The following is a 15,272-nucleotide window of genomic DNA, read 5'->3' on the forward strand; positions in this document are numbered from 1 at the left end:
AGGCCCTTTTTGGCATATTCTAGCAATCAAGAATACAACCATATTACCAAATACAGTCTATTATGGGTTTTCCTGACTTACCATCTGTTAAAATTTCTTGTTTTGCATTGAAACCATTTAAAAGTAGAAACCCTCCAAAAGAGAAGCTACTGAGTCTGTGGTAAACACGGAGTTGGGGATAGGACATATTCTCTATGATGGAAAGTCTCTCTACCAGAGTTTCAGTATCTTTCACACACTATTGGTCAACCAGCACACTCTTGAATTGTTGATTTTTTTCCCCTCAAAAACTAATTCAATTGGACAACCACAGAAAATGTTAACATGTGTCAGCATATACTGTACCTTGCATTATACCTTGGCGTGTATTTCTGCTTACAACAATACATTATTCAATACATTTTAATGCATATCTAATTTTTTGTTGGGCAGGTTTGGGTGCATGAATGTTAAGATTGATTATGGAAGATTTTGCTCTCTTTATTCAAAATGAAAGCGTATGATTGAAATTGCAGTCTGCTACAACCTTGTCTGTAAGTGATTTTCCAGAAATATAATGTTCTCACTATCAAATATTCTGACTCGCAAAGGGTGGTTGCAAAATTTTGGTATTTAGAGTCCAGTGAGCATGGTCAGCTTAAATGTATGGAGGTAAAAACGCTCCATTTGCTTACTGCTGTCTATTTGTATGTTCCAAACACGTGTAACACACAGTGTTCATTTGTAGCTAGTGAGGCTGCACATACATACACCACAATATGTGATGCCATTTATCTAACTGGACCTACAACATCATGTACATGCCATGTGTACATGATAAATTAGGATAATGTGATGCAGTGCTAGTGATGTGTGAAATTGTGCTTGAATATTCTTGGTAACTCAGCACCTTCCTTTATAGGGCAGAATAATAAGTGTGAGGTATACATCTGAGCAATCTTTTCCTAATCCTTGGTAGTGAGTGTCCAAATCCCACTATTAATTAAGACTCAAGATCTTATCCCTAATAGTTCTTATTACCTCTAGCGCTGCCCATGGGAGCCTGCGTTAAAGTGTGTTTTGGTAGTGTTGTAAAGAAAGGGCTCCACGTTCATTTGTGATGTTCACAGATCCATTTTGCATAACTAGTGCAGATGGCATTTCCTCTTATTCAAAGATGAGAATCTACCAGAAATATGTGTGTTCATTAAGCGGCAATGAGGCTTGACAGCTCTGCATCCTCACTGCAGTGTGGCAGACCCATTCCAACGAGAGCCCAACAATGCTGCGCAGTGGGAGAATGACAGCAGAGGTTAAAGGATTTCTGCAGCAGCAGGGACAGAAAAGCAGGCCCGAGGTGTGAGTGAAGAGAACAGGCCCCAGAACAGTCTGTGTGACCAGACCTGAAGGAACCACGCAGTGCAATTACTTACAAAAACTGCAACAAAGTCACCTTGTTAAAATACTAAGGTTTGAGGAAACTGGCTGCAGCGTCATGCCACCATAGCAGAATTATAATAATCATGTTGGATAGAAAGGCATTTAAAAATACAGGAAAGTGGCTTGCTGAGGTAAGAGAGTGTACAGCTGCAGGCATAGCTATAGGTGAATCAGAGGGAGAAAATTGCTTTAGCACCCACAGCTGCACCACAGCTTTTACACTGTATAAACTGATAATGTGACAAGAGGCCACAAATGTGAAACATCATTCACTCTCAGATAATGGAAAAGCAAGTTCACAATAGAACATAATTTCAGCCAGGATTTCTAATGCCGCATTACAAGCATTTAGAGCAGGAAACTTGCAGAGCTACCAAATTATTTTTTTAATTCTTTGACAGAGAGCAAATTGACATACTGCGGTTGTATACACAGACATGGAATTTAAGGTCAAAGATAGGGATAAAGGGATAAGACTGTTGCAGAAGTTGGGTTCTTACAAAATGTGTTTTTCTGGTGCAGATCTGATTCATTGCTGGTTCCACATGTCCAACCATGGTGACCTCATTGTTGTACCAGTACACTTTTGCTGCACACCAAAAAGATGGCAACATAAACACAGTATAGATGTTAAATTACTTGTGTTTTATTGCGAAACACAATTCTCATCTCTTTAACTTTAAAAAGGTAAAATTATGTTTTGTATCATCACTGTGAGCAAGGTTCACAGTAGTGGTAGTAGTAGTAGTGGTTCTTTGTTGTCTAACTTTGATGAAAGCCCATTTCTATGTATTTTAAGACAACAAAGACAGAGGATTGACTGCACAAGGGGGAGCGTGAAAAAAAAAAACCTGTCAGTGCTCATGAACAGATCTAACAATCATTTTAAAATTTGGTTCCAGGCGATTTTTTCTTTTTGTTGTGAGGAATTTCCCTATTTGATTGTTCATCCTCTTTGGCAGTCTTGGCTCATTTACAAGTACCAAGTCATCTAAAAGTTACTGAACTTTATAAACCACCAAAGTAAATGTCTTTGCATTTCTGCCTCATTAGCATTCACAGCGTGACGCACATAATTACACTTTAAAAGCACTCACAATTCATGCACCATTACTAGTTTAAGTGGAACCAGCAATATGTGGCATAATTTGAAATCATTTCAAATTTAAAGTTCTATGTAGCAGTGGACACAATTTCTCCATTAAAAAAAGGTTGATTTCTGTATTAAACCTGGCCTCAAATGCATGTGACACCTGATTATTGTGTTATGTCTATCACATACTGTTGAAACAAGCTTCTAAAGTAACAGCACCATCTTATCCTTGCTGCTTTTAGCACATGTTTAAAAAGCTTGGATTCAAAAACATGATTACCAACTGCAAATTACAAAAGCCCTTCCCTACATTTAAAAATCCAATATTTTTTTTCCTTCATCCACCAGGTCTTTTGATGTAAGTTTTGTACTAGACCTGCTGCTGTTGTGCGCAACTACATGAACCTCAACAAAAGCTCTTCTGTGATGTTGTTGATAATAAAGCCAAGGCATAGTAGCAGTGAATGTGGGTAACTCACAAAGGCAATCTGTATGTCCTCGATTGGAACAAAAAACAAAAATGCTGCAGCGGTGCAATCACACAGCCAGTGCAATTCATGTAGACCTGTGAACATACTATTCCTGTGAGAGATCAATAGCGTTGTGTCAGACAAAAAGAACATTGCTCCGGGCCAAAATGAGGAGAGTAAGCAATCTAGGGACTGTCAATCTGGAGGTTGCGGTACTGAACAAAGACTGCAGACTTGTGAGATTACCTCAGAATCAGTCACTTAGAGAAACTCATCTGAGAAGTGTTTGGGCAGAAGATGATACAGAGACCTCATTGGTGACTCACCCAATCAACTTCCTAAACTTCCCCGATGGACATATGGCATTCCAAGGACAGCCTAGCAGTATTTACCGAGCTTCCACCTTCCCGAGTACAACTCCTGATGGCCGGGTCCTCTGTGTGTGCTGTTGACGGTGGCAATGATTATAGCGATAATGATGATGATGACAGTGATGGTGATGAGTATTAACAGACTAGCTTGGGGGAGATCTCCCAGGGCTGAGTTCAAAACGACAGTGCTATGCCAGGCCTGACACACACACCACTCCTTTGACATCATGTCGCATTGGGAGCAGATTATCTCCCCTTCCTCTTTTCCTTCTTTTCTGTTTTCCTCTGCATTGACAGCCTCCTGCCACAGCGTTTTAGGGAACCATTCACAGGTGACAGCCTCTCTGACTATGCCTCTCTCAATCATGCTCACACTCTCCCTTTTGTCCTTTTCCCTTCAGTCACCACCCTCTGCGCCCTCCCTCTGTATCTGAGCGTTTTGTCTTTCCTCTGTATATCTGAGCACTCTCCTTCACCTGTACCCCTCCCCTCTGAATCTGTCTCACTCTTTCCCTCTCATACTTGTTCTGCTCCCCCATGGGGTAATTGCTCGGAGCCAGGCTTCCATTTTTATGACTATAATCGAGGCCAGAATGCTTATGCCTCTAGATTTCTCCTTGCCTGTGTCACAGCAGCAAGGGAGAGGAAGGCAGATAAGACCCGGAGGAGTGGAGAAAATCACTCGTCGATTGTAATTAGAGTCCTTATTTCGCCTATGGAGGTGGAATAGACACTATCGCCTGCAGAGAGAATTCAACCTTACTGCTGCGCTTATGGCATGGAAATGCATAACGGCAAAAACACTGCCTTGAAGCTGTGCCTTGACCCCAACTATTAACTCCTTAAGCTGGGTCACTTAGACAAAGATGACTTTGGCTTCATTAAAACATGATAGAGGCTTGCATCGGTATCTCAAGTGGGTAATATTTCAGCCAGCTCATCAAGCCTTTAAGAGGGTGCTGGAGTTGTAGCACTCAAAGCAAGGTCAGCTCATGGACCTTTGCAAGGAACGCTGGAGTCTGTCTGTGCCTGATTCGGATGAAAACCGGGTCACAGAGTGTAACTCCAGTTTGCAAGGGAGAAGCAGGAGGCAGACAGATTTTTCATGTGTAATGGACTTCAACAAAATGGGAAAATTCCACTGTGGTGTTTTCTGGGAGGCGGTGTGTTGAAACACCAAAGTGTGGCGTGCCTAAGAGGCCCTTTTTGCCAGTCGTGTGGTACATATAGGCATGTCCAGGCACAGCTAATAACAGCATTACTCTGAAGGCAAAGCCTCATAATGGAGGAGGAAGAGGAGCACACCAAAACACAGCGTTTCCAAGGGCAAGAAACCGCAATCTTGATACTAGAAATGATCTGCTCAACAGCGCTTTAGATTGCAAAGACTAATTTGACCACAGAATTATATTTATGTTTGAGGGAAAAGCTCTCCACAACACAGAGAGGATAAAGAACTTAATCAACCTCCTTCTCTGAAGCTCTTATCGCTGTAAAGACATCTCAAGTACCAGCCAAATAAAAGGCCCTCATGACCCTTTTTAACAGTGGAAAACAAACAGAAATACGTACACCTGCTACAAAATGTGGCAAGTGTGTGGCTGATAACTGCTGACAACAAAAACAAAACTGCTTTCATCACTCTGGATGACATATGAGGCGTTGTAGGATATTAGCCAGCTGTTTAACCAGGTAAAAGAAAACTGTTAATCTCTGACATAGGATGGAGTTGTAGCAGCAGAGGGGAAGTGCGGGGGGAAAAAAACACACTTCACCTCCGCTGCTGCAACTCCATCCTACACTGAACACCTGAATGGAAATACCATTTGCTTTAACAAATAAGTAATATTCCCTTAGCAGTAATAATGTATCTTCTTTGTAGTAGATAGCTCCTGCCCAAGATGAGTTGAACTTTCTTTTTCTTTGGAGTTTGCAAACAAAGAGTCTGCACCACTGCCACCTACTTATCTCTTGTATCACTTGGCTTCCCAAACTGGCTTTAAAAAGTTTGTTTCTGTCTTCATAACTGACCGTTTGATGATGTAATCTTGTGGCATATTTACATCAGTAGTTGTAGGAATCACATTTTGATTTGCATTTTGTTTCTAACATGTTGGAAACTTGCTTGAAATTTGCATATTATTTGGGTGTAAGCATGCTGTATACCAGTCATCATCTCAAAGCTAAGCAAGCTAATAAATAAATTCAAGCCAATTACCTTGCAGATTGGTTATATGACATATTATATTATACATATTCTGAATTGACATTGTACACGTAGGTTCTTCACACTGAATATACTTAAGAACTCCAGAGAGGTCTCCTAATCAGGCGAGAATATGGTATTTTTTATATGTATATATGAGCTAAAATTCAAAATGCAAATACATTAAACAATTGTAAGCTGCTGATGGCCAAGTGGTTAAAAGCCACTTGATTGAATGTGGCCATCAACACTCATCAGCATCAGTAAACGCTACCCTAAACTGTACTTGCACTCCTTGTAAGGCACACTGGAAGCATAAGCTAAAGGACTAAAATGAAAAATCTTAACATGAAATGCAGTAGTAGAGGAGTTCTTCAGCTGTTTTTCGACACTAAGGGCTAGAAATGTTCTATGTTATACGAGCTGTTGTTCAATCATGTCGGCAGGCTAAAGTGTTTATAGTTGTTGCCACGCGATAATCATTTAAATATGGGGATCATGGCACTCATTATCTGACAGCACTTCTCTGCACATCTGGCCAATGTCTTTTTCAAAAGGTTACCAAAATTGTCAGATGCAGCCCAGATTTCCCAATATATCAATTAAGTTATAAAAGCAATTTGCAAAGGGTGCACAATACTGTATGGGTTTGCCAGTGTCTCATAATTGTAATATGCAGGGTTTTATACCAATATTGATAGGATTGCTGATTCTAATATTTATCCATTGATTTCAATACCACAATGTGTCTAGTTTCCATCAGTTTAGGTTAAATATTTTACGGTCATACTAGATGCAGACATGTAAAAAATCTCTTTTACAGCAGGCCGGTCCTTGTACGTCTCCCTGTCATAGTGTCACTGTGATTCGATATTAAGCAATCTGTTCTAATTAAAGACTTTTGTCACCTTTGTCATCAGTCATTGTTCTCCATGTTCTCCACAAATCACATTTTCAGAATCAGAATCAGAATCAGAAATACTTTATTGATCCCCGGGGGGAAATTGTACATTTTGGCACTTTGGAGATCACAGAAAAACTGGACTTGATTGTACCGATTAACCTCATTGCTTGTATCATTCATGCACACTCAAATTGTAATTTGGATATTTCCAGCAGCATTTTAACACAGCATAATGCTAATTTAAGACATAAATTGGGTTGCTAAGTTATGCTTAACAAAATGAGTCTGTCTCTGTCAGCTCTTTACAAATGAACAAATAGGTGACAAATTAAACTAAAGTGTCTAAGTAAGGTGTTGTGCCACCGTGAGCCTCCAGAACCGCTTCAGTGCTTCTTGGCATGATATTAAAAGTTTCTCAAACTTAATTGGAGGGATGAAACACCATTCTTCCACCAGGGCTGAGATAAAGTGATATTATTGATATACAGTGTATCAAAGTATTAAGATCTATAAACAACTCACTTTGTTTTATAAAACAGTATGTTCATGTTATTGTGACGATTCCTTTGGGAATTGATAAATAATAATATTGAGTTTGAGTCGAGAAAGCAGAAGAAAACGAATATGCAGCAAAGAAGATACTCTGAATTTCTGAATGAGGCAAAAGACAGCTGAGAAAATATGCAGTCACATTTAGTGTCGTAACATACTGTTGTCATATCTCTATATTGAGGCAGCATCTGGCATGCAGTGAAGCGGTATCTGACATCCATGTCAGATGCCATTAAATCAATTATACTTTCAATGAAGAATCCCCTCACAAAGGCTCATCGTTTTCAGACTTTACAGATTAAAGAAATAATAAATAAAATAATAAATATAGAAATAAGATCATTTTCTTTTTTTAAACACGTTTTAAATCAGATTTTATGTTCCCATACATCAAGACGTTGTTGTTTCCTATTGCAATCAAACAGGGTCCTCTCTCCTGGCTCAGATTATGCTTTCAGTAACAGAAAGTGAAGAGAAAAATGGGAAATGCAAAAATGCAAAAGAGCTGGTGACTGGACTGCCAGAATTCTTCAATTTAATAAGTAAATAATAATAATAACAGTTATAAACAATAAAAACTACACAATGTATGTGGTGCTAGATGATTCTCATATGGAGCGATTGAGTATTGATTTTTCCTCACCTGTTTTTTCAAATGTTAAATAAATATCAAAGACATATCTGGTTTTTGGAATAATAAAAAACAAAAAAGAAAAATATATTGACAAGTGTCGTGATTGCAGAATCCACACAAAACACAGTCTGTCTGGATGAGTGCCACAGCCTCCCATTGCTTCAATTACACTTAAGATGAAACAGATAAAAAAAACTAGGTCTGAAACAACCCCTTCGGTTAAATTAAATCCTAATAAGATAATAAATACTGAATAGGGGAAATTTCTAAAGTTAATTCTGAATTACAGGACAGTTTTAGATTTTGTGGTTGAGTCAGGCTTGAAAAATAGCATGTGTGGTTGTTCAAAGCAAGTCAGAAAGTGTAGCAAGAAAAACACTGACATTTAAGCACTTAAATGGAGTCTGTAATAAACCATTATGGATGTGTCATCCAGATGGTGGATCAGTGCTATTAAGAAGGCACAGAGCAAAGGCAGGACTCTAATAACCAGGAGCAGCAGCACGACAGAACCAAATTTTTAAATTAATAGCAAAAAGACTGGGGCTTGTTAGTAGTCAGGAGGGAAGAAAGAGGGAAGACGTAAGTCCAGGCAAATGAACACACAGGGAGAATGCAATCATAATATGTTGGTGAGTCTGTCCTTGTTTGGGCATGTGGGCAAAGCCTGTGCAGCTGTGACTACAGCAGTGACAGAAACAGAAGTTTGGAAAGAGAGACAAAGAAAAATGAAGGAAGGCAAGGAGTGAATAAGACAAGTGAAGGAAAGGAAATCAGCCAATGAAAAGGCGAAAAAAAGGACAGAAAATAAAGGATAGTAGAGCCATAGAGTAAACACTTACCAAACACTCAGTCATCCTAAGCCCCAGCCCTAAACGAGACCACAGCATAGCAGACTTGCATGTTTACATCGACAGCAAGATCCCTCGAAGGTCTGCCTCTCAACAATCACAGGAAAACCTCTCGCAAAAGCACAGAGGGGGAAAAAAAACACACTCACACTAGCCTTGTCTCTGACCTCCATCTTTTCACTCTCACTCACCCTCTGATTTGCCTCTCCAACTCCGTTAAATACTGAGGAGAACGATCATTTTACAGCCTCAATTCTTAAGCAGGAATCCCCTCTGAGGCACGTCTGCAGCCAGTCACTCTAAAAGCAACAGCTCAGCCAGGCTACTCGCTCTTCCTGCTTGCCTGCATGGATATCTGCTCCAACCGGATGAGCCACTGAGGAATACTCTAGGGAAGGAAGTGACATCGACAGGTGCTCCCTCCTTCCTTCCTTAATCACATAAACAATACCCACTTTCCTGCAGCAAGCCTAAATGGGACATCCGTGGGCTATTTTATAGTAAATACCAGAGAACGCATATAATTCATTTCAAAGTGTAGCTCGACTTAAGTGTCACTCAGGAAAAAGAAAGGTATGTGAGGTATCACAGAAGGGAATTAACATCATTAATAATGAGCAAATCTCTTTAGCCCAGTTTGCCCTGTGCTGGATTCCCAGGAATATGGAGGGTTGGAGCGAAGCCAGACAGGAAAGGAGAGAGAGTGTGTGTGTGTGTAACAGAAGGGAGTGTGGATGAATCACAGAGAGACAGGCATAGATGGAGTGAGTCAGAGGGCATGTCCCTCCACAGGCTCACAAGCCCTGCTAGAGATGATCTTCCTGGTTGTCCATTGATGCAAGCCAGGCCATGACTGCAGGCAATAAAGAACCAGTAACTCCTAGTCAAGCTTATTCCACTTCAATTTTTCCACAAGACAAAAAAAATAAAGTCCAATCCGTTGACAGCTCTGCTATAAACAAAAATCTTTTCATCATCCCACACTCAGAGAAATGACAACTCTCTACTTTACGGTGTGCCACGAAGGTAAGACATATGATTACAGTGACAACAGGGTGTGTGATACAAATGTGCAGGAAACAAATGTCCACATACTTCACCCAGTGATTTTCTTTTTAATACAACGTGTGAGTCACCAGGCAATTTAGCGTTCTATAAATGTCACTGTACATAAATGGTTCATAAAAGCTTTAACAGTGCCATAATATGAGAGATGTAACATGAATAAATGGGCTCTTGGCGCACTATGAACAGAAGAAACACACTACCTGTTCTTTGACGGAGGCCAGGATGTTGTTGGCGGTGTTGTCAGCCTCCATGTTGCGGCCAGCTGAACTGTCGCGGATGGTCAGCAGAAGCCCCTCCTCCGTCACTGGGCTCTGCTCAGGAGCTGGCATTCCTCCTGTGTTTATGAACACACACACACACACAATACGCTCAGGTCAACACAGGCGCTCTCAACACAACAACACAATCTTGTACACACAACAGACCATGTGTATGCGTGTGCAAACACACTGCACTCATAAATACACACCACTCACCGATACACACAGCGAATGATGCTGAGAAGTGACTATCAACGGTCACACGCCACCACCAACAATACACAAACACACACCCACACATGCCATATGGCTCAAAGAGAGAAAGACTGTCAATGCTTCACGTCTGTGACAGTGCAAATCAATGCCATATGGCCTTAACACAAGTTAAATAATGATTTGTGTATGTAATACAGTCCCATAAAAAAATACAACACAAACAGAGTGACAGCCAACGGTTCTAGTGAAGCCACAAAACTATGGAAATTCAAATCCAAGCAATGCCAATCCTGCCTTCAAATATCCAGCATGTGTGCGCACAGGTGAATACTATACATGTTTGTGTATACGATGCAGTGGAGAGGTTGAAGGAGACTAGCGAGGGCAGGCCTTTGAAAAAAACAAAACAAAAACAAAAAACAAGTCAGCAGCCCGACGGAAGAGATAAGGTGTTCCTGTCTCCCTCGCTCTCTCTGGCCTCTTGTCCAGGATTGAAATGAGAAAGTAGAAAGAATAGTTATGGTCTCATTATATCTGTTGACAGGGAGAGTGTCAAGGGAACGCTGCTCAAGGTGGATCCATATTTACTAGAAGGGGGCCTGTTAAGCCAGACAGGGCAGCTAAAGGCTGCGATGGCTGCCTCCCAGCTCAGGGCTGCAGACAAAAGGATTGGATCTAATAACACAGGAGGTATGTGACTTTAGGGAAACAGGGATTTTACTATGACTTTTACTGCCTTAGAGATCCACTGCTCCCGTCATCTCCAAGATACAAATACAAAGACATATTCCAGCCGTTGGTTCCTATACATATTTCTTTACCTACATGTTTTACTTTACTAAACAGAACGCAGTCAAGGTGATGCATGTTGTGGTGAGTCGACGTCTTCACATGTGAATATATAGAGGAAAAACTACTGCTAAAACTACCATGAAATAACCATATGGTAATTTACTAAATATCCCCGCCGCTAGCAACCTGAATACTCCCTCCATGAAAGTGTCTATTATAGTATTCGTAATCCATAATGGTGGCCTGAGGGTGACTGGAAGACCTCATATACAGTAGCTTTGCTGAATTAGTCAATTTCCTGCCGACAGACATAATTTTAAAGGGTTAAAGGGTCATGTACTGTCATGTAAAAGTAATCACCGACTTGAAATCGCCTGCCCACACACACACACACACACACACACACACACACACACACACACACACACACACACACACACACACACACACACACACACACACACACACGAGTAAGGAATCATTTAGCTCAGGCTGACAGCCAGTTTGTGTGAGCTGGTTGGGTTGTTTACAGTGAGAACATAAAAGTTTTTGGCCAGGGATGAGGCACTGGGCGAGTGGTGGACGAAGTATGTGTGAGGTCCCCCAGACATTTGGATGAAACGTGACCCTGAGGTATTCTGGGAGTCTGTCACCAAGGCAGCGTGAGCATTTCAAGGTGTCTGAGCTGAACAGAGCCATGCCAGCCCTGGTGTTAAATGACAGATATTGTTTTACTACGACAAAGTATGTTTGTCCACACAGGATATTCCACGTATCCCCTTGTCAATCTCCCAAATTCCTTTCCTGCTCATTCATAGTGTTGCAACATACCGCCCTCACTCCCTCCCACCTCCACTGCAGCCTTTGAATCAAGGACATGGCACTTGATTCCCAGAAAATACAGCAACAGGAAACGGGAAAAGCTGTTTGAGTTTGGCAGAACTCCTCCTCCCTGACTTCTGCACAGACACAGAGGAGAACAACACAGACAGGACTGACAGAGTGCAACTTTTAAAACTGACAGAAGTTGCAGACCCGGTCGGTGTGGACTAAATTCTCTCTCTCTCTCTCTCTCTCTCTCTCTCTCTCTCTCTCTCTCTCTCTCTCTCTCTCTCTCTCTCTCTCTCTCTCTCTCTCTCTCTCTCTCTCTCTCTCTCTCTCTCTCTCTCTCTCTCTCTCTCTCTCTCTCTCTCTCTCTCTCTCTCTCTCTCTCAGAAGGACAGAGAGAAGTGTGCAGCAATGGAAGCTAGGCCCTGATGGATATTGTCATTTAAATCACCATAGACTAAGTATAACATAGGCCTTATCGTGCCTTTCTGTAACCCTTCACAATTTGATAAAACACGCCTTCCATCAAAAAATGAAATGAAATGAAAAAAGAAAATTCCTCACGCTTTGACCAAATTCTGTGTATATAATCTGTCCGAATGAATATTTCTAAACAGTCTAAACTTGACTGTTGGAAAGTGCACACTAAGCAGACTGTAGGAAATAGAACCACAGAAAAAACAACATACAAAAAGAAAGCAAAGCCTCCTGAAGGCACCATTAAGCAAAGCAAAATTGTGATGTGAGCCTACCTCTGAAATTCCCCATTATATTGGGTCCAGAATGACTTCACTCTGTGTAGTTTGTTGTTCTCAGCAGCTTTGAGAGGGGAGTGAAGACAACGATGCTGCTGCCAACCTACCACAGTCCTATAGGTACACGGCTGACTGGTTCTTCAGCATTTCTCTTTGTGTATCGCTCCAAATGCTGAGGGGAAAAATACCCTTGCTGAACTGCCTAGCGGTTAAAAACTTTGGTATGTCAAGCTCTTAGACAGCTTGAAGAGCAAGCACAAGACTGAGAAGTAGGTGAGAAGCATGGGACGCGAGCCCAATCTGTGCAGCTTTCAAGGCTGTCATTAGATTAATGCCTAAGGACCATACTGTAGTTCCCACAGAGTAAAGATGACCTCACTCTGGTCTAAACAAAGAGGGAAACCAGGGTCTAATTATTACCATTACGGTTATTTCCCTTGACTAAGCAGAAAATGAACCCACTGTATAGGACAGCATGGCAAGATCTTTGAGCAAAGCTAATGGCAAAACAAACCTGATTAATTTAAACAATATTTCTTTCAGTGACGGGTTTCTCCAGCTACTCAACATGGAATAATAAGCATCTCTTTCACTCGAAACTCTTTCTAGTCAAAGCTTATAAGTATTATAATCCTCAGTGTCTCCAAGCCTGCCAAGAAAAGTCTTAGTCTGACCCCACCCTGACTCGTCGGATCACGTGATCTGATCTCCTGACCTCAGTCTCCGGCCACTCCTCTGAGCTTCTTACGCAACTCCTCTTTCTATGACTCTCTGTCTCCCACATTAAATGTAGTTTATGGTGCGAGGAAGGAAAAGGAAATGGAAGCTATTTTAAAATCTGACTAATTCTGTTAAAAGTGTCAAATCCTAATGGAAGAGCATGTTTGTGAAGGTAATGCTGTTCAGACAGATCTACTGTCCCAGATTCAAACACTGCCTTCTTGCATCAATTTCATCTACAGACATGAATTCATCAGTTCTCTGATCCCTCTGAAAGCCACCTGTGCCTTGTGTCACCTTCCCCGAGGAGCACTGCAGCAGCAAATATAATATCAGCCATCGCGCAGGCTGCGTTTACATGCACACAGGAAACCAGGTTACTGGGAGAAATCAGGTTAAAGCAGGAAACCGGAGAACAAGTCTGCATGCACCTCAATAACACGATTATTGTAACTGCTGTGTTTACAGCAGCTGGTCAGTCAGCACATTTCTCCCAGGGCATACTTTGGGACAAGACTGCATATTTAAGTGTATTGGTCATTTATCAATGTGAACCGAGAAGATTTGTTTTCGTTTCTAGTCAGAGCATTTGGATTGAGAGGTCAGGCTTTATGGTGGGAAATCACACGGTTTCCATGACTGTGTTCCTGTATCTGAATGTTACAAATATCCTGCACTTAAATGGTTAAAACCAGCTTCTTTAGACTTATTCATTTCTGTTTCTGTTTCAGTCTGTGCTTTCAGTCTTTCGATTTGATTATTTTGGAAGGATGCACCGCTATGACTAATAATCTTTCCTTTCATGTTGCTGCGTTGCTGTCACACTGACACTACCTGTCTGAAGTGATCGTCACAGTCATTTGTGTTAAACACATACATAGCTGAGAAATCAGGTTTCTCCAGCAACAATGTGTTTTCTTTTAATCCCTCATTGCTTTCATGACTTTTAAGAAATCACATTGCTGCAGAAATCCGACAGTAACCTGACTTAATGCACTTAAATGCACTGACTGATGTATTCCTTTATTGCTCACTTTTACATTAAAAAGAGATAAACTGCCGTCACCTGAACACATGCAGTGTTCCTGTGAGTCAAAAGATCCATTGTCTGTCAGTCAGCGGGAGAAAGATTTGTCTTCCGAAGGCTGAGTGGCACCAGGTCACAAGCGCTCAACACAGACAAATGGAGATGAGCTGAGAAATTATTAGACATTAGCCTGAATTCCAATTGCAGGGAGATCAAATGCTGATTGCTCTGACTTGCTGAGCTAACAAGGGCCGGGACGTCTACAGCAGAAACAGAGCTGACAGCTGCTTCAGGAACCTACAACAGGCTACATCTCTCCCCTCTACTGCACCAAAAGAAGTGATAAGCAGCAGTTAATTACCATCTCCTTAAAACTCTTCCACGTGCTGAACCAAATTTGTCAATCCATGAAGTGAAATCACAAAATATCTACTCATAAGAGCTACATTGTGTGCAGTGAGCTAATAAATATTTACCGTGTATCAAACTTTACATCCATTTAAACCTCTAAGCATCCATATGCACACATCAGGATGTCTAAAACAAACATGAAATGATCAAACAAAGTAAGACATATACGTATATCTAAGCTGGAAATTAGATATTCACTGATTAGCACAACTTAAATTTGTACGGGAGGAGCTGATCAGTGAAATCATCAGTGAAAACTCACATGCTCTCAGGCCTCTGTGGCACATGGTTGCTTCAAACTTATCTAGAGTGACCTACCAGAACTATGTAGCATGTGAAAGCTTTGTGGGCGAGAAATACAGTCCCCATTACTAATCTCAGCAGCTAAAACAGTCGTCCCCAAAGACCAACAATGCTTAATTGCTTCTTTCAAACAGCATATTGACTTCCCTTTTGCATTTGTGGTCCAGTATAATTTATCAGAATTCACCAAGACGAACAATAATACATTTCAGCCTCAATAAATCCCCAGAATGTAGACGGAGGTAGAGAAACACTTTTGCATCAGCTCAAAAAGCATTCACAACAGCAGCATTAAGTTTTTACAGTAAGTCACACACACACTGTTAGGAAGTGTTGACTGACGTACTGACAAAGTAATTGCTCTGAGCTGATTTGAGAATGTGGGCAACACA

At 41.1% G+C, this 15,272-nt stretch overlaps 1 protein-coding gene across 2 annotated transcripts in view; it reads right to left on the reverse strand.

Annotated features, from left to right (window-relative positions):
- Window positions 1-15,272, reverse strand: part of pkp4 (plakophilin 4) — a 72,180-nt gene that overhangs the window by 46,852 nt on the left and 10,056 nt on the right. The window contains exons 1-2 of one of the 2 annotated variants that reach the window (XM_070914816.1): window positions 12,417-12,432; window positions 9,769-9,902 (exon numbers count right to left, since the gene is read on the reverse strand). In XM_070914816.1, coding sequence (XP_070770917.1) covers window positions 9,769-9,902; window positions 12,417-12,432 — 150 coding nt within the window. Of the gene's footprint in view, window positions 1-9,768; window positions 9,903-12,416; window positions 12,433-15,272 lie in introns of those variants that run through there. The other variant, XM_070914817.1, reaches the window with a different exon arrangement.

Source organism: Enoplosus armatus, chromosome 11, assembly GCF_043641665.1.
Source record: "Enoplosus armatus isolate fEnoArm2 chromosome 11, fEnoArm2.hap1, whole genome shotgun sequence".
NCBI lineage: Eukaryota > Metazoa > Chordata > Actinopteri > Centrarchiformes > Enoplosidae > Enoplosus > Enoplosus armatus.